This window comes from Hippoglossus hippoglossus, chromosome 20 (genome assembly GCF_009819705.1).
Source record: "Hippoglossus hippoglossus isolate fHipHip1 chromosome 20, fHipHip1.pri, whole genome shotgun sequence".
Taxonomy (NCBI): domain Eukaryota; kingdom Metazoa; phylum Chordata; class Actinopteri; order Pleuronectiformes; family Pleuronectidae; genus Hippoglossus; species Hippoglossus hippoglossus.
Window position 1 is genome coordinate 20,004,423 of NC_047170.1, and position 20,000 is coordinate 20,024,422.

General features: G+C 47.0%; 1 protein-coding gene across 7 annotated transcripts in view; it reads left to right on the plus strand.

Annotated features, from left to right (window-relative positions):
* Positions 1-20,000, plus strand: part of fars2 (phenylalanyl-tRNA synthetase 2, mitochondrial) — a 91,130-nt gene that overhangs the window by 34,171 nt on the left and 36,959 nt on the right. For all 7 annotated transcript variants that reach the window (XM_034572083.1, XM_034572087.1, XM_034572088.1 and 4 more), the window contains 2 exons: positions 7,744-7,904; positions 10,502-10,677. In XM_034572083.1, coding sequence (XP_034427974.1) covers positions 7,744-7,904; positions 10,502-10,677 — 337 coding nt within the window. The remainder of the gene's footprint in view (positions 1-7,743; positions 7,905-10,501; positions 10,678-20,000) is intronic.

Below are 20,000 nucleotides of genomic sequence, written 5' to 3' on the forward strand. Positions count from 1 at the left end.
GTGACGTCAATAACCAGTTTTAGAACTTCTCATGTTCGTCACTTTAACGTCTGACATAACATCTGCAGCTGTTTTAATTCTCTTTGATCATTTCCTCTATTTTTAACCTTGTTTGTCGAGTTTTAATCTCTTGAATCAACTTTGGCTGTTTGCTTCATAAAGTGTAAATAAAGATGGACGACACTGAAGGCGAATCATCTCCGGTACGAACGCTTCTCTTCTCCGGAGCTGTAGCTCGGTGTGGTCGAGTGTCTGTGATGAGAGACTGACGGCTGCTCCTTTGTTCTTTAAGCTTTAGTTTAACGTCCTGTGATGTTTTGTCTTTGCTCTGATGTCGTCTGCTGTTTGAGCTCAGTGACAGTTTGAGAACTAAATGAATCTGAACACACACACACACACACACACACACACACACACACACACATGTGATCCGTCACCTGATCATTAAACAGTGACGTCATTGACGGACGAAGATACAGCGTCACACACACACAGATCACTACAGCCAACACTAATCTTTCCTGAATATCTGAAGAGGAGGTGTCTGGCATGTGAGAGCTGTGGTTGTCACATCACACACACACACACACACACACAGGCTCACTCGAACACACACACACACACACACACACACACACACACACACACACACACACACACACACACACACACACACCACAACAGCGACGTTTGCTCTCAGGCGATTTATCCTCACTCTGCATCGTAAAATGTGTTTTGGCTGACGTGTGTGTGTGTGTGTGTGTGTGTGTGTGTGTGTGTGTGTGTGTGTGTGTGTGTGTGTGTGTGTGTGTGTGTGTGTGTGTGTGTGTGTGTGTGTGTGCGCCACGCTGCAGCTCATTTTCAGTGATGCACACACACACACTCTGACTCTTGAACAGGCGTCTCTCTCGGCCGCTGCACGTCAGTGTCTGATGCGTCAGATGTGTGATGATCTCTTCTCGGGTTGAGCTCTTCATTAGCCTCGGTGTCAGTAACTCTGCCGACAGCTGTGGAAGACGAGCAGCAGCTCTCACACTGTCGATCCCCGTGGTCGACATGATCCAGACTCCGCCTCCTCAGATGCAGACGAACACTCCCTGCTCCGACTCGGAGAACGCTCGCTCCCAGAGAGTTCAAACCCTGCAACTGCAGTGTTCGAGTCTGTGGAGGAATCAGGAGCATCACACATTCAGGTTATAGACCTCTGGGGCCCTCTCTCCAGTTTATACACCAGTCCGACAGTCCACAATCTCCAGTTTATACACCTGTCCAACCACCCAACTCACCCAGTTTATAGACCAGGTTAATTGACTTTTGGTTCATGCTGTTTTTTTATTGTTTGAATTTGGTTTTAAATCACATCGGAGCTCAGAGTAAAAAGTCCACGTCCACATGCAGAACGCTGCAGCCACTCTGTAATACAGGTGGTGTTCTCTATCACGGCTCTGTAATCAGAGCACTTAATCATGATCCTGCAGCTTAAAACCACAACGGCCGCCACCGCACCTCTCCAATAATGCACTCATAAATATATTCATGGCAAATATAATTAGGAGCAATGGAGACAGATGAGGGGCGAGCAAGGAAAAGAGAAACTGACGAAAAATGATGCATCAGGGAGGAACTGAAACCAGACAGAGAGGGGGGGGGGGGGGGGGGGGGGGGGGGGAGGAGAGAGAGAGAGAGAGAGAGAGAGAGAGAGAGAGAGAGAGAGAGAGAGAGAGAGAGAGAGAGACGATCAGACTCTTCTCATGTTGACTTTGTATTGTATAGATCTTGTATCGATCGAGTATTGATTGTGTGTTTAATAGTGATAGGTGTGTGTGTGTGTGACAGAGACGTCTCCATCTCTCACCTTATTGATTTAACTTTAATTAATTGATAAGTTTGTCAAAATAATTAGTTTTTTGTTTTTGTTTCCTTCCCGGATAAAAAAAACTGATGTCAGTTTATAATTTTTGTCAAAGTGTCTGTTGACAAATGAAAGATGAAAGATGAGGCAGGAGATAAAAGATGAGATGAGAGAAAAAGCTCAACAAGAGAAGCAGAGAGGATAATGGAGAAAGATGGAAGAGAATGAGGGAGGAGGAGAAGAAAGGATGAAAAGCACAACGAGGGGAAATAAGATGAGAGACGCTAAAGAGATTTCGCAGTAAGGAAAAGAGAGGAATACAAAGAAGTGATGGAGGGGAGGGGAGGTGAAGGAGGAGTATGGAGAAGTGAAAGGGAGGAGGAGAAAGGGCTTGAAGAGGAGGAGTGAGGAGGAGAAGGGTCGCAGATCTGATAGATTGTGAGTTATCATGAAGTGGAGATTTATTCTAGTGTGTTCCCTCATCTCCTGCGACCCCTCGACCCCACGCTCATTAGCATAGAAACCACATTCCCCGGCTGCTGATTGGACTGTGGCTGACGAGACCAGGATGTAAAGGAAGTCTGTGTGTGTCTGTGTGTGTGTGTCTGTGTGTGTCTGTGTGTGTCTGTGTGTTAGCGTGTGTTAGCGTGTGTTAGCGTGCACGGATTCTTTGTGGATTCGTGCACAAACCTACGACGGGGGCAGGCAGGTTACACATCATCATAACAAGCAGAAGCATTTCCAATCAGAGCAGGTAATTCTCCCTCCCGCTCGGCGTCCGCCTCCCTCTTGTTTTGTGTGCATGTTTGTGAGCCCGTGGGTGTGTTTGAATATTAGTGCCGAGCCATATAAACGCCCCCGCGCACAAATATTTAGAGGAATGTCCAGATTCTATCCCGAGCCTCGCCGCCCACTCCTCACGCAGGAGCTGACCCACGAGTCTGAAGCCAGAAAGCCGCCTGTGGCTCCGGCGCTGCGACACACAGCTACTTCTCTCTGCAGAGTCGTGTCACAGTGAAGATGTTGGAATGTAATCTGTGCTCTGGTGGCTCAGAGGGTTGTTTCCTCTCCACCGGCTCAGTGGCCGTCGGCAAACATCCGCATCCTTAAAGATGCTTTCACACGTTCAACAAGTCTCCAGTTCATCGTTAAGTATCGTTAAACCATGAATCACCGGCTTCTTGTCTGATGTGAACAACGTTTACCTAAAGACTTGAATCTGATTGGTTGAGGGGATTTTAGTTTTTACTCGTTGGAGGAAACCAAAGTTGTTTTTAACTTTGAGGCGAGGATAGAAAACCACTCACTCTTCTCCTCAACCTGCTTCCTGGGAGCAGCAGTTATTCAGATTGGCAGGTTCAGAAAGCGAAGCGTCATCAGTCACATGATGACTTTGGAGTTGGGACTCCACCTACAGACGCAGCTTCCCGAAGGCTGAACTGAGACAGTCCGGTCTACGGAGGATTTATAACCCGTCACCACATTGTCCTGCTCCTACCGTTACATCGTTAGCTACTTAGAGATGCTGCAGCCCAGGCACCCAGGTAGCTAGCCTGTTAGCATCATCACCACCGTGCAATGCATCCTGGGATAGGTTGGCCCAAGAGGGAACCACCTGCTGGGAATGGAAGGATGCATTTTATTTTAGAATAAAACGTAAAGGACACATTTGCTTGTTTTCCACTAAAATAACCAAAAACAGAATCTTAGCTCTGGACGTGTTTTGATCATTTTTGTGAAACCCCAGTTTTCCATTGATACGATGCAAAGCGTGAGGAGCTAACCCGACGTAGCAGAGCGTCTGATTTGCAGGTATTGATCAGCGTCTGATAGGTTGATTACGTTCACTCTGCCTGTGAAGGACTGAGCTGCTGGATCCAGTTAAAAGCTGTGAATCCACATCGATCTCACCTGTTAAGTCCTCCTCAGTCCTGAGGAGGAGGAGGAGGAGGAGGAGGAGGAGGGTTTGAAGCCTTCACATGTGAAACACTGACGATAAAGAACAGGATTAACACAGTAGTGTTACTGAGCGTCCCACTCACGTTGACACACGGTGCCGCCTTGATCTCCACATTCGGTCTCTTTCATATTTATTTATTATTGTTTTATTTAATGGTATGAAACCGGCTGAAACATCATGATTGACAGCTGAGGTTGACATCGATGCCGTGGCTTCACTCTCAGCGTGTGGTTGAGATGTGGTTCAGACGTTCAGACGTTCAGCCCAGAGGATGAATCCCAATGACTTTGGTGACTGTGGTGAAAATCATGGCTGCCAACTTTAAATCAGCAGGCAACTTTTAAAACTCTTCACCTCCTGCTCGTCACTCATATCCGTCGACTTTGGGTCGTGTAACTTTTGGATCATTTATTGCTTTACTTTAGAGACAGTATTAAAACATTATCATCTCAGGTTTCTTATATGAAAATAATTCGGAGAAGTTGCCTTTTAAAAGGTGACCCTGAAACTTGAGGAGTGCAGGAGGCTGATGAACCGTGGGTTTGAGTTGTGAAGTCGGTTTCAGAAAGATTCACCTTCTGAATGTGATCCCGACGGTTTCACTCTCTTGCTGAAGGTTTTCCATCTTGTGTTTCTCAAACTGCGGATCACGACCCGAACAGAGGTCACGGACGCAGATTCTGGAGGGTCGACACATCAGAGAGGAAACGGGTTTGTCTCAATTAGTCTGCATCCCAGAGGGAGACACCACTTCCCTCTTATCTGCAACCCAGGCTGAAATCCCCAGAATTACCCATAATCCTCCATTCCTCTGAGCGTTGGCCCTCTGCTTTGACCTGCCTCCAGGCAGCTGAAGAGTTTTGTTCTGAAATGAGAAATGTGCTGTTTGAAAAACTCCAGCAGAATGATTGATGGCACAAAGTGAAGATGGAGGCTTCTGAAGGTTAGTGGCCAACTTCACCTGACAGTACTGCTGACAGTGTTTTATAGTGAAACAGTATTTTACATTTTCAGGACATTTACATGCAGTTTCAAAGTATCTGCAGACACTGACCTGGTGTCAGTGTTGGTTTTGTCCATTAGAGGATAAAGTTGGAATCAGAGGAAAAGAGTCGTACACACATTGTTTATTTGTGTGTTTTACATGATCGTATCAATAAAGTTTGTGTTGCACGGTCAAAGTTAATGTCATGAACAAAGTGAGGTGACAGAAAATCATTTAGTCTCCAAAGTAAAACAAATGCCTGCTGCTTCCATTAAATACTCTGACTGTGGCGCTCCAACATTGTCTTATTTGTCCCAACACAATGTCAACACCTCTCACAACACAAATCATCTCTGTGTATATAAATTAATATTAATGGTTTTATTGTAGAGCTGTGTGCAGTGAAAAACATCCACAAAGTTTTTACTCTCCTAGACTCTGACATAACATCGGTAGACAGCGCTCCACAACCTGAAGTCGCTCAATGTTCTTTCTTCCAGGAAAATAAATGTCAAATAAATTTGAATATGTTGAAATAATACCTGATATATATATATATATATATATATATATATATATATATAGGTAGGTCTTGACTATAACAACAGTAATTTAACACTTCTTCCAAATGTCAGAATTAATCTCAGCTCATTCAGCTCGTCTGTGGTAAAGACAGACTCCCACCGTCTCTGTCTGTAATCTGAACGATAACGTGGTGTTTCCAGGTTTATCTTCAATACCACAGATATTCTGTCATATCTGTCGTATCGACATAGATCTTCATGCTGCTCATTATGATCATAAGAAGTCTAATTTAACTAGAAGCCTGCAGCTCCTCTACATGTCGTCTACATGTTGCTCATCACAATCCTCTGACCCTGTGCAGCCATGACTGCACAAGTGCCCTTGAGCAGCCTGCTGGTTGCCTTCAGGGAATCATCCTCCCTGACAGAGCAAGAGCAGAGGGCTCAATAGTGTATCCAGAAATAATGTGTGTGTGTGTGTGTGTGTGTGTGTGTGTGTGTGTGTGTGTGTGTGTGTGTGTGTGTGTGTGTGTGTGTGTGTGTGTGTGTGTGTGTGTGGGAGGCATTCAGATAAGGTTGTATAGATTTATTGACAGCATTAAGTTGAAGTGTTGAATAATACAGAGGAGTCCACTGAAGTAAGTAACAGCAGCTGCTGACTGCTTACACACACAGACAGACACACACACAGACACACACACACACACACACAGACACACACACACCTGCTGCCGGTCCACAGTCACAGATTACAGAGAGTTTGTGTAGTTTTCGGTTTGATTTCTGTGCGTTCAGCCATGTTTGATTTGAGCTGTGACACCTGATGTGTGACAGACTCATTTACACATCGATCTAATCAGAACTGTCTCACATATCTCCAGCTCCTCTCCAGGCTCCATACTTGTGTATTAAGTGTAATGTGCAAAGTTTAAAAGTCCCTGTAAAGGTTATTAGTTCTTCCAAAGATCCATAGCTCCTGCAGAGGTTCATAGCTTCTGCAGGTTCCTGGTTCCTGCAGGTTGCTGGTTCCTGCAGGTTGCTGGTTGCTGCAGGTTGCTGGTTCCTGCAGGTTCCTGGTTCCTGCAGGTTCCTGGTTCCTGCAGGTTCCTGGTTCCTGCAGGTTGCTGGTTGCTGCAGGTTCCTGGTTCCTGCAGGTTGCTGGTTCCTGCAGGTTGCTGGTTGCTGCAGGTTCCTGGTTCCTGGTTCCTGGTTCCTGCAGGTTCCTGGTTCCTGCAGGTTCCTGGTTCCTGCAGGTTGATGGTTCCTGCAGGTTGCTGGTTCCTGCAGGTTGCTGGTTCCTGCAGGTTGCTGGTTGCTGCAGGTTCCTGGTTCCTGCAGGTTGCTGGTTCCTGCAGGTTGCTGGTTGCTGCAGGTTCCTGGTTCCTGCAGGTTGCTGGTTCCTGCAGGTTGCTGGTTCCTGCAGGTTGCTGGTTCCTGCAGGTTGCTGGTTTCTGCAGGTTGCTGGTTCCTGCAGGTTGCTGGTTGCTGCAGGTTCCTGGTTCCTGCAGGTTGCTGGTTCCTGCAGGTTGCTGGTTCCTGCAGGTTCCTGGTTCCTGGTTCCTGCAGGTTGCTGGTTGCTGCAGGTTCCTGGTTGCTGCAGGTTCCTGGTTCCTGCAGGTTGCTGGTTCCTGCAGGTTGCTGGTTGCTGCAGGTTGCTGGTTCCTGCAGGTTGCTGGTTGCTGCAGGTTCCTGGTTCCTGCAGGTTGCTGGTTCCTGCAGGTTGCTGGTTCCTGCAGGTTCCTGGTTCCTGGTTCCTGCAGGTTCCTGGTTCCTGCAGGTTCCTGGTTGCTGCAGGTTCCTGGTTCCTGCAGGTTGCTGGTTCCTGCAGGTTGCTGGTTGCTGCAGGTTGCTGGTTCCTGCAGGTTGCTGGTTTCTGCAGGTTGCTGGTTCCTGCAGGTTCCTGGTTCCTGCAGGTTGCTGGTTCCTGCAGGTTGCTGGTTCCTGCAGGTTGCTGGTTCCTGCAGGTTCCTGGTTCCTGGTTGCTGCAGGTTCCTGGTTCCTGCAGGTTGCTGGTTTCTGCAGGTTGCTGGTTCCTGCAGGTTGCTGGTTTCTGCAGGTTGCTGGTTCCTGCAGGTTCCTGGTTCCTGCAGGTTGCTGGTTCCTGCAGGTTGCTGGTTGCTGCAGGTTCCTGGTTCCTGCAGGTTGCTGGTTCCTGCAGGTTGCTGGTTGCTGCAGGTTCCTGGTTCCTGCAGGTTGCTGGTTCCTGCAGGTTGCTGGTTCCTGCAGGTTGCTGGTTCCTGCAGGTTGCTGGTTTCTGCAGGTTGCTGGTTCCTGCAGGTTCCTGGTTCCTGCAGGTTGCTGGTTCCTGCAGGTTGCTGGTTCCTGCAGGTTGCTGGTTCCTGCAGGTTGCTGGTGAATGTGCTGAAATGAACCGTTGGAATGTTTTGTTCATGTTTCTTATCTGTTGTTTGGTGTTTTGCAGCGGGGGCGGGGAACAAGCTGGGCTGGGCCTTTGGTCTCGGGCTGGAGAGACTGGCTATGGTCCTGTACGGCATCCAAGACATCCGACTGTTCTGGAGTCAGGACGAACGTTTCCTCAAACAGTTCAGAGTACAGGACGTCCAGCAGCACGTCTGTTTCCAGGTACCAACACACACACACACACACACACACACACACACACACACACACACACACACACACACACACACGCACACACACACACACAGTGGGGTGTGTGCAGGTTCACACAGCGGTTACTCTGTCCCTGCTAAACGTTTTCATTGTCAACCCTCGTCCTCACTAATAAAGAACATTTCAAGTGACTGTTGGAGGGCAGACAGGAGAACAGAGAAAGAAGAAAGGAACATTGGAAGGGAGGAAGAGGAAGGAGATAGGGAGGGAGGAAGAGGAAGGAGATAGGGAGGGAGGAAGAGGAAGGAGATAGGGAGGGAGGAAGAGGAAGGAGATAGGGAGGGAGGAAGAGGAAGGAGATAGGGAGGGAGGAAGAAATGATGGGGAGAGACAGGAAGCACTAGGCAGGTAAGAAACAACCATGGAAGGAAGGAGGGATTTAAAAAAGTTTGAGAAATAATGAAACCAGAGAGAAAAAGAAAAAAACACAGGAAAAAGACTGATGTTTAAGGAAGAAGAGAGAAAAGAAGAGATGGAAGGAAAGATGGAAGGAAAGATGGAAGGAAAGAAAGGAAGAAAAGATGGAAGGAAAGAAAGGAAGAAGAGGCTGCACATACAAAAAGAAAGTGAAGAAAGGAGGGAGGTAAAAGAAAGTGCTGGAAGGAAAGAGTGATATGAAGATAAAGGAGTGATGGGATGGAGAGACGGGAGCGGAGGAAAGAATCCGTCGACTTATTGATGAACTCAGTTCCTCCAGAGGGACGGAGGCAGCACGGCTCATCTCCTGCCCAGGGTCAGTGCACCTCTCCTGGGCAGCGACTGGCCACCTCTCCCCCTGTACTCTCCCCAACCCCCTGGACCTCCAGTAATGAAGTGTGACCACCGAGGTGTGTGTGTGTGTGTGTGTGTGTGTGTGTGTGTGTGTGTGTGTGTGTGTGTGTGTGTGTGTGTGTGTGTGTGTCGACCCACACAGCTCCTCACCTACTGTGTCTCTCTCCTTCGCAGTCATGCCATCACACAGATTAAAAACTATTAATAAATAAAAGCAATAAAATATAAGAAACCAGCTTCAATTACAAGACATTTTTAGGACTCGTATGTCTGTGAACTTTGACCTTTGACCTCCAGCTTTGATCTCTGAAGGACCTGAAGGTGTTGAGATGTTCTCACAATGGGACGTTCAGACGATATTTAACAGGAAGACTTTTGTCCAATGTTCATTCAGTTATAGACGTTTGTTAAAGAAGAAAAGAGAAAATCTGTCGTCTGAGATCATGTGTCACTTCTCTCTTTCATCTTCTCTCCTTCCTCCTTCTCCTCTCTCTCCTCCTTCCTCCTTCTCCTCTCTCTCCTCCTCTCCCCCTCCTCTCTCTCCTCCTCTCTCTCCTCCTTCCTCCTCCTCTCCCTCCTCCTCTCCCTCCTCCTCCCTCCTCCTCTCTCTCCTCTCCCTCCTCCTCTCTCTCCTCCTCGCTCTCCTCTCCCTCCTCCTCTCTCTCCTCTCTCTCCTCCTTCCTCCTCCTCTCCCTCCTCCTCTCTCTCCTCCTCTCTCCTCCTTCCTCCTCCTCTCCCTCCTCCTCTCTCTCCTCCTCGCTCTCCTCTCCCTCCTCCTCCCCCTCCTCCTCTCTCTCCTCCTCTCTCTCCTCCTTCCTCCTCCTCTCCCTCCTCCTCTCTCTCCTCCTCTCTCCTCCTTCCTCCTCCTCTCCCTCCTCCTCCTCCCTCCTCCTCTCCTCCTCCCTCCTCCTCTCTCTCCTCTCTCTCCTCTCCCTCCTCCTTCCTCCTCCTCTCCCTCCTCTCTCCTCCTCCCTTCTCCTCTCTCTCCTCCTTCCTCCTCCTCTCTCTCCTCCTCCCTCCTCCTTCCTCCTCCTCCTCTCCCTCCTCCTCTCTCTCCTCCTTCCTCCTCCTCCTCTCCCTCCTCCTCTCTCTCCTCCTCCCTCCTCCTCTCTCCTCCTCTCTCTGTTTATTAAAAGTTATTTTCAGGATAATAACCGAGTCACAGATGATAGAAAATCTCACTCTCTCCTTCTGTCGCTGCATAAAACATCAGATTTATTCTGTCGATTAAGTTTTAATGTGTTATTGTCTTCATGTTATTCTCTCTGCTGCACTTCCTCCTCCTCTCTCTCCTCTCCCTCCTCCTCTCTCTCCTCTCCCTCCTCCTCTCTCTCCTCCTTCCTCCTCCTCTCTCTGCTCTCTCTCCTCTCCCTCCACCTCTCTCCTCTCCCTCCTCCTCTCTCTCCTCTCCCTCCTCCTCTCTCTCCTCCTTCCTCCTCCTCTCCCTCCACCTCTCTCCTCTCCCTCCTCCTCTCTCTCCTCTCCCTCCTCCTCTCTCTCCTCTCCCTCCTCCTCTCTCTCCTCCTTCCTCCTCCTCTCTCTCCTCTCCCTCCTCCTCTCTCTCCTCTCCCTCCTCCTCTCCCTCCTCCTCTCTCCTCCTCCCTTCTTTTTACTTCCTCTCTTTCCATCACATGTTCTTCTCTTTATCTTTCAGCTTTTCACTATGTTTCATAAATACATTATATTTAACCATTTTCTTCCTTTGCAAACCCACAGTGTCCGTCTCCGTCTTCGTCTTCGTGTCTTTAATCTTTGTCCTGTGTGTGTCTCTTCAGCCGCTCAGTAAGTACCCCCCCCTCCACAACGACATCTCCTTCTGGCTGCCCGACAGCAGAGAGAGCGAGGCCGGGCGAGAGAGCTTCACAGACAATGACTTCTACGACCTGGTGCGCTCCATCGGAGGAGACCTGGTGGAGAGAGTGTCGCTGGTGGACCAGTTCACACACCCCCAGTAGGAACACACACACACACACACACACACACACACACACACACACACACACACACACACACACACAGGCGGTTGTTGTACTGACCTTCATTCTAATGAATAGTTCTGAACTAACAAAGTCTTCACTGTCCCAAAATGTCCTCACATAGAGACACAACATAAGTATACACACACACACACACACACACACACACACACACACACACACACACACACTCAGTGCTGTCCTTGACTTACTCCTCTGAGTCTGCAGTGCCTCGTGTTGACATCTCATTTTTTATGAAGTACGTGTGTCTGTGTGTGTTTCTACTCCTTTCTTTTTAAGGAACACTTAAAGATAGTCTTTGTGTGTGTGTGTGTCTGTGTGTGTGTGTGTGTGTGTGTGTGTGTGTGTCTGTGTGTCTGTGTGTGTGTGTGTGTGTGTGTGTGTGTGTGTCTAAAGGGCAGCAGTGGGAGGTCGGTACCTTATGGCAGAGAACTCCTTTTTCACAATACAGTGACACACACACACTTACTTCCCTGACCTTGCGTTACTGTGTGTGTGTGTGTGTGTGTGTGTGTGTGTGTGTGTGTGTGTGTGTGTGCGTGGTGAGTGCCCTGCAGTGCGTAAAAATGTCTGACACTATTCATCTTTCAACATTTGAATGTCTTTTAAATAGCAACCTTTGTCCACACACACACACGTCTAACGATAACATGTAGTTGGTAGTTGAGTCACTGGGAGTCACTGGGAGTCACTGGGAGTCAAACTGGTGAAATAATCAGTGAATGAACTCAAACGTTCCTCGGCTGTGGAGTTTGTGTCTTTGACCAGTTACAGAACATGTTGACAGAACCGAGGGAAACGTGTCATATTATCTTATTATCATATTATCTTATTATCTTATTGTCTTATTGTTGCTCACAGTCAGAAACCTAAAGAAACTGTGCTCACTTCCTGTGGCTTCAGAAACCAGGCTCTAAGTTAGCTTGCACACTAGCTATGTGGTGGAGTGTGGACCCCCCCCCCCCGTTCACCTGTTGAGGATCATCTATCCTCAACATCTTCGTGCTCTTCCTTCATTTCCTGTGTATTTGTGCACGTTGGCTAAAAGCTCACGGATACGTAAAAATACATGAAATGGAGCAGTACCACCGGAAATCATGGGGGGGGCAGTAATGTGATGTTTTACTCTTCAGCTTTAATTCAGTTTCATGAGACCCCCCCCCCAGCTGTAAAGTTCAGGTGTCCACATACTTTTGGCAACTACTTAAATTAGGGCTGCACAAAATCCCTGCAATGCACCTTTTTTTACCTTCTGAAAAATTCTCCCCCTTTCTCTCTCTCCCCCCTCTGTCTCCCACAAGGTGTCATTTTCTCTGCTGATGTCACCCCAACACACACACACACAACACACACACACACACACACACACACACACACACACAGGACTCGATGATGACAATGATGAAGACAGAAACTTCTAGACTGAGTTAATGACACTCATCACTTCCTGAATTAGTGGCGCATAAAATACCTGCATTGCACCTTTTCCTTCTCTCTCCCTTGCTCTCTCTTTGTCTCTCACACACACACACACACACACACACACACACACACACACACACACACACACACACACACACACACACACACACACCCTGTCTCTCACACACTTTATCTTTCCTCTGCCTGTTTAAAACACCTGCCTTATATCACTGTTTCAAAATAAGAGCATGTTCTATAGAAGTGATTTTCTATAAATCTAAGATGCAAATCAAGATGATCAGTAAACAAAGATGGATGACGTGTCTCCGCCTCCTCTCTCTCTACAAACATGAAGCCAATACATCTCGTCTTGTGGCTTTAACGTCATCTGTGCAGTGGTGATGGTGGAGTTGGTCCCGCCCCTACACACACTCGGCTGTCAATCATGACATCTCAGCCTCGTATCCAGGAAGTGACATCACAGTATGTTTTGTTATAATGAAAGTAGAGACGAGGAAAAGATTATTTCTTTCTGATAATGTACAAAACTTTATGTTGGATAGTTAAACAGCAAAACAACAGATCACTGCATGAAAAATAATGTTTGGCCAAAACTTCTTATAATTCTTCACGTGACACTGACAGATGAAGTTTTTATAATAACATGTAGTGAATATCGGTGGAAGAGGATGAAGAGACGCTGGTTGATCTTCCACTCTGACTCCATCACTTTGGATCTGCGTCTGCAAACTAACCATAATGTGCATTATGTTCTGTAAATTGATCTAAAACTCACTGAAGCTGCCGGAAACTGCAGCTTCTCAAGTTGATCCAATCAGGGAGAGAGGGAGGGAGGCACTCTGTTGTCTCTCTCTCTCCCCCTCCCCTCCACTCCTCCTAATAGTCTCTCGCCCGCCTCGCTTCTGCTCCATAAACATCTCATGTGAAAGCAAATCAAAGCTGATGGTTTCGCTATGATTCTCCACAAATCTGCATTTATTGCTCGGCAGCGCCGTCAGCCGCGACTGTGCCGGGACTAATTTGATAAGCTGACAGAGCTGTCAGTTAGAATGACAGCCCCCCCCCCCACACACACATTCACAACGAGAGAGAGAGAGAGAGAGAGAGAGGGAGAGGGAGAGGGAGAGAGAGAGAGAGAGAGAGAGAGAGAGAGAGAGAGAGGGTGTGCCTCTGCTTATCATCTCCTGTATATTCCGCCGTTAGAGAGACACAGTGATATAAACCAGACTGATTATCAAGATGATCATTGAGTTATTGATTGTAGCAGTATTAGTTTAATATTATACATTATATTACAGTATTCTGTGATATGAGTGCAACAGTTGAGATGTTTTCACACATGATCAGTGTGTGTACATGTTGTGTAGTTAGTGTTGGTGAAGCAGCAGCAGCAGGTTGTCGGGTCCGACTCGTTCAAACAGGAACATGTGGGAACATCAGGCGAGGGGCGGAGCCTGTAGAGCAGCAGGAGGCGGAGCCTGTAGAGCAGCAGGGGCGGAGCCTGTAGAGCAGCAGGAGGCCGGACATGACGTATAAACTCTGCTGTGGAAAGATCAGTGTTGTTGTTTACAGCTCATCCACACCGGCGTCGGCCCTCATCACCAAAAGATCTGGAACCTCCTCGTGTTTCCAAGTGGACGTCTTCGTCTTCTACGTGTCTGCTCCTCTTCTTCATCCTGAGATGTTTGTGTTCTTCCAGTTTCACGTCCGTCACGTGTTAGAAACCTCATCAACACGTCCACTCGCTCTCTGGGAAGCTTCCACACATTGTCCTGCTGTGTCCTCACATGGACTCACGAGGACATGTTACTAGGAGGCTGCAGGAGAAGATCCAGAAAGTAAAGTGGAAGTGAATCTGTCGATAAACGTGAACGACCCTCTCTTCCTCCACCTGTCATCGTGTCATCACTCCCCCCCCCCCCCCCGCATGCTCAGCAGGAAACAGAGTGGCAGCCGCCCACCACAACTCAGTGAATGATTTAACAGAGAGAAAGAGAGAGAGAGAGAGAGAGAGAGAGAGAAAGAGAGAGAGAGAGAGAGAGAGAGAGAGAGAGAGAGAGAGAGAAAGAGAGAGTCGGCCTCACCCCAAAAAATGATGAGGGCGGAAGGAGAGTGATGATTCAGAGGGAGGAGAGAGATGACAGGAGGGAGGAAGAGGAGGTAGAGAGAGCATCGGCACCTGGGAGGGAGGGAGGGAGAGAGAGAGAGAGAGAGAGAGAGAGAGAGAGAGAGAGAGAGAGAGAGAGAGACAGAGAGAGAGAGAGAGAGAGAGAGGGAGAGAGAGAGAGAGAGAGAGAGAGAGAGACAGAGACAGAGAGAGAGTTGTCATTTTCCGGTGGTGCGGGTCGGAGCGTTGGTTTTTCAGCTGAATAATGTATGATTGTTTTCTGTTCCCACAACCAATCAGACGCAGCTGCATTTCAATCCAGGTTCGATCCCTCGACGCAGCGTTAAGTGGTCGGTCCGTCTCCGTAACGTTGGCGTGGTCAGCTCGCACCTGATCGAGGGCGGGTTCCAACATTAGCACTGAGGTGCAACGCGCCTTCATAACGTTTGTTCAGGTGGAGATTTAGCTCCTGACGTCAGAGCATCACCTCTCAAACTGCTTTATAGAGGATTCTTATATTTATATAGATATTAAGTATGAATGTGAAGAGATATTATTTAAAAGTGCTGTGATTTAAACATGAAAAACTTTAATTAAAATCTGTAACAACAGATTTATTTGTATTTCGGGAGAAAATAATTTGACTTTTGTGCAGAAAGTTCAGCTTTTTCTTCCTCATATAAAAAATTGTGTTCTTCATGTTCTATATAATTTCTTCACGTTTTTTATTCTGTCTCAGTGTGAAACCTCGGTTATCAGTTTTACAAAATGAAAAGAAAACAGAGCTTTTAGATTTTCTTCTGTCAGAGGTGGTGATGAAGTTAGGTTGAACACGCGCACACACACATACAGACACACACACACACATACAGACACACACACACACATACAGACACACACACACACATACAGACACACACACATACAGACACACACACACACACACACACACACACATACAGACACACACACACACACACACACACACACATACAGACACAGTGTGTCTCCCTCTTTTCTGAATGGAATCTAGATTTCACTTTATCTCGTTTTTCTCTAAATGTCAGCTTCATCCCATTCACCTTTTCAAAATGTCACCTCCTCTCACTCCTCTTCCTCCTTTCTAGGTTAGTGTTAGCCTATTAGCTTACTGCAGCACTAGCTCCCTGTGTGTGTGTGTGTGTGTGTGTGTGTGTGTGTGTGTGTGTCTGAGTATGTGTGTGTGTGTGTGTCTGAGTATGTGTGTGTGAGTGTGTAGTAATGTTTTATGAGAATAACAGAGCTGGTGTGACCAGATTTATATCAGCGAGCTCTCACCGGCTGCCACAGCCCCGAGGGCTTCTGGGTAATCTGGATGTAATTGAGCATAGAGGTTACAGTGATACACGCACACACACACACACACACACACACACACTCATATATAAATATAGTTTTACACTGACTAAGATGATAAACACATCAGGGAGTTAAAACAATTTAATGAATCTACGTACACACACACTGAAAACACACACTGTGTACAACACAAAGACACATCACAAATAAACACAGTAAAAACACAATAAACACAAACAAAATAACATAAACACTAACTTTTTTATTTTACAGTTTTGTTTGTTCAGGTTTTGATTTACAGCAACGAGTCATTCGTTGATTCTAGTTATTTCTAAATGCTAAGCTAACGTGCTAATGTAAAGTGTCTCAACAAACAAACTTAAATTCCTTGAGGGATAAATTTCCAACAATAAAAAATCAATTGAAAGGAGACCTGTCATTGCAATTCATCATCTTAATTATAAATTCCACCCAATGAACTCAAATAATAAATATAATTTCTTATGATTATGATATATTTTTTCTTAATAAGAGGCAGAGAGAGTACTGGGAACTAGCACCTGAGTAAACGTGCTCAGGCTCCAGCAGGTGGGTCCTTCAGTGATGAACTGAATTCTTAAGAGATAATGGCGGCAGCAAGACAAGACCAAAGCATCAGATGCTAACATGTTAACACGCCGAGGGGCTTTAAAACTTCCTTGCTGTGTCCAACTGCTGCTCTGTTGCTAGGCAACAGTGGTAAGGAAATCCTTCGTAGTTCACCTCCATCTTCTGAAGGAGTCGCTGACGTTAGCGATGGAGGCAACAATCCTTCGTCACTTCCCTGATCTGAGACGATGGGCTGCTCTGCGTGCCTGTGTGAGTCATGTGACCTGGGACTGAAGCTGATTGGTCACTTTCACGATTGTCTTTTTGTGTCTCGTCTTCGTCCTTATGTTTGTGTCCGTTTGGCTCGTGACTTTCTTCTGTCCAGTAGGAAACCTGATATCTGTCGTCCGACTCTCTCTCGCCTCCTCACCACCTTGCGTCCTTGCCAACTCGCCTCCTCACCACCTCGCCAACTCGCCTTGTTTCTGTGATTTATTTTTACGTCTGACGTGGCGTTCTGAGCCGAGGCTGCTGCAGCTGACATACATATGGCCGACAGAGAACACACGCTGGCGAAGCAGTCGTGCCTGCGTCCTGCTGCCAGTTTCAGCACACACGCGCACACACACACACACGCACACACACGCACACGCCCACACACGCACGCCCACACACGCACACGCACACACACCTCCGTCTGTCCTGCCCTGGTGAATCATGCAGTCAGCAGCTTTGCTCGGGTCACTCTAGGTGAGGGGGGGGGGATGCGTTTCGCTGCTGTCGCAGAAAAACCAGGTCGCTGCAGTTTTTCTGTTTCACTGACACGACGGTTTGAGATTTTCATTGTCATGTTGGCGTTGAGTGAGTTTCTGGAACTTTCTGTCCTTGAAACCTGTTAAAACCTGGATGTGGAGTTTGAGAGTGGACGTCCTCGCTCTTAGTCCATGTGCTAACATGGAGGAGGCTGAGCTTTATGAGCAATACTGCAGCCAGCCACCAGGGGGTGACCAAGATGACTTCACTTTAGGGATCCGTCATGTCTGTGTTTCTAAAGCATCTTTCGAGAAGCAACACATGGTTTCTGCTCTGAGAAATGTTACGAATGAGAAGCTGCATTAACGTGTCGATGAGAGCCGATGGAAACAATGAAAAACTCTCTCACACAAACACACACACACAAACACACACACACTGCACGGTCGCTCGCTTACACAAATACAGAGGAGGACTGTCGCCATGAAGGAAGAGATGTTGATGGATTTATCCTGCTAATGAAAGTGTGTGTGTGTGTGTGTGTGTGTGTGTGTGTGTGTGTGTGTGTGTGTGTGTGTGTGTGTGTGTGTGTGTGTGTGTGTGTGTGTGTGTGAGAGAGAGAGAGAGATGAGGTTCGATCCAGGTAAATTGACTTTGTATTCGCTGGGGATGAAAGAGAGAGAGAGAGAGAGAGAGAGACAGAGAGAGAGAGAGAGGATAAATAACTCTTTATACTTTTGAAGACTTTAAAGATTGAGGTTGAGACGTCACAATTAATAGAAAAACAAAAACAGACAAACTTCATGACTGTGAAGATTATTTAAATAAACTGCTTCATTCATGTTCTCCATTCAAACAGAAAGACTCCTACCACCCCCCCCCACAACTGATGACACGCCCACATCAGACTCCGCCCACGTAGGTGATGACGACAGGACGAACGTTTGTCAGACAAAGTTCTTTAGTCTCTAAATTACAAAGTGAAACCAGAACTAACAGATCAAAGAAACATGGAACAAACACATGAAGCTTCAGAGTCTCACAGAGAAAACACCATGAGTGGAGTTTGGAGTTTTCAGCCAACACACACACAGACACACACACACAGACACACACACACACACACACACACACACACACACACACACACAGACACACACACACACAGACACACACACACACACACACACACACTCGTACGATGCACTATGAGAGTCCAGGCTGAGGTCGGTGACAAGGTCAATGTGAGCGATGAATTATACAGAGTGTGAAAAACCCCAGAGACTCAGTGAGTCTGACTCTGTCTCAGCACTTCACTGTTTTCTCTCACCAACAGATTCAGACGTCAACACACACACATTCAGATACACACACACACACACACACACACACACACACACAGTCTCTCCTGCTGACGTCTTAGTGTCGATCATTGGAGTCAAAGTTCAAACACCCAGGGAGCGAAGGAAAAGAATGAAAACGTTTTCAGTTCAGAAAAGAGTTTCTACTATTTTATTATGTTTTTATTGTTTGTTTTTTTGTATGTTTTTATTCTATTAAGGAAATAATCACCACCGCACACTCCCGACAGGAAACAACGTTTCACAACAAAGGAAAGACACACACACACACGCACCCACACGCACACACACGCACACACACACACGCACACACACGCACACACACACACACACACACACAGTGACTGATAGAGATTGCAAATATTGTTTTGGATGATTGACTCATCTAAGGGGATTTTGCAAAAGAAAAGTGTGTGTGTGTGTGTGTGTGTGTGTGTGTGTGTGTGTGTGTGTGTGGAGGGAGGGCAGCTGGTAATTGAAAAGCATTGAAGCAGTTTCTGTGTTAATTGTCGTGCTGAGCGGCAGCGGCCTCGCCGGAGAAAATCCCATTGAATCCAAAAATGTGAATCCCTGTTCGATTCCCACTCGTTCTTCTCTCCGCTGGAGTCTGATGGAGAGAAGACGTCAGAGAGATCAGAGAAGCAGGAGAGAGGGTTTATGGTTTAATTGACTTTTCGTGCATCATGTGATCGGATCAAGGAAACTGAATTTGTTGTGTCAGGAACGTTCCATAAAATAGATTTAACATGAATTGACGTAAGTTTGACTGTGACTAAACGTTAACGTCAGAAGCAGAAGGTGGAGACACTTACCCACGTGATGCCTCAGGTTGTAGCTGCTGATTGGACGGGGACGAGGAGAGAGTGGATCTGATTGGTCCCTTTGTTCTGTTTGTTTGTTTTTATCTGCCTGGATGTTGGTTTGAATTCGAGAAGATGGATTTCTCCTCTGTTATTAAAACTCAGTGGAGGTGACGTCCTCTGTGCACGAGGCAGGTTAACACACACACACGCACACACACACACACACACACACGTGTTACCTGAGACATCATGTGAATGTGAATGAATCACACACTTTAGTGGTTATGGAAAAGCACTCCTGCCTCCATTTTCCAGATAATGATCCTCTCTTCCTGCTTTCCCTCCATCTTAATACAATTAATTGACACACACACTCACTCAAGTGTCTTCCTGTTTGTCTCTCTACTCATATCGACCCACACACACACACACACACACACACACACACACACACACATCTCTGATAACTGAAGTGGTTTGCAGTGAAAGAGAGCGAGGGGGGAGTTGGGTGAGCGAGCTAGAGACAGGGAGTCAAAACCACACATCGACATTTTCCTCAATCATGGGACGGATTCCGGTTCATCTCCTGATTCTGTTCAGTTCTGAGAATTCTAACCAAAAATACATTTGTTACAAACCCCAAAGAACCGTGACATCGTCAGTGGGCGTGTCCCAATCGACAGAGAGGATGGAGATGTTAGTGGGTCAGCTGATGAATCCAGACGAATCAGTGATCGTGATGGTTCAGCTCTGGTGTAAATGCAGCTACGTTTACATTTAGACTAATATACTAACTTTATTCTGTCCTTTACTCCCCCTGCTGGTCAAACCCTGGACTCACTTTAACCCAAACGCTGCTCGTTCACTTTGAATGTGGTGACGTC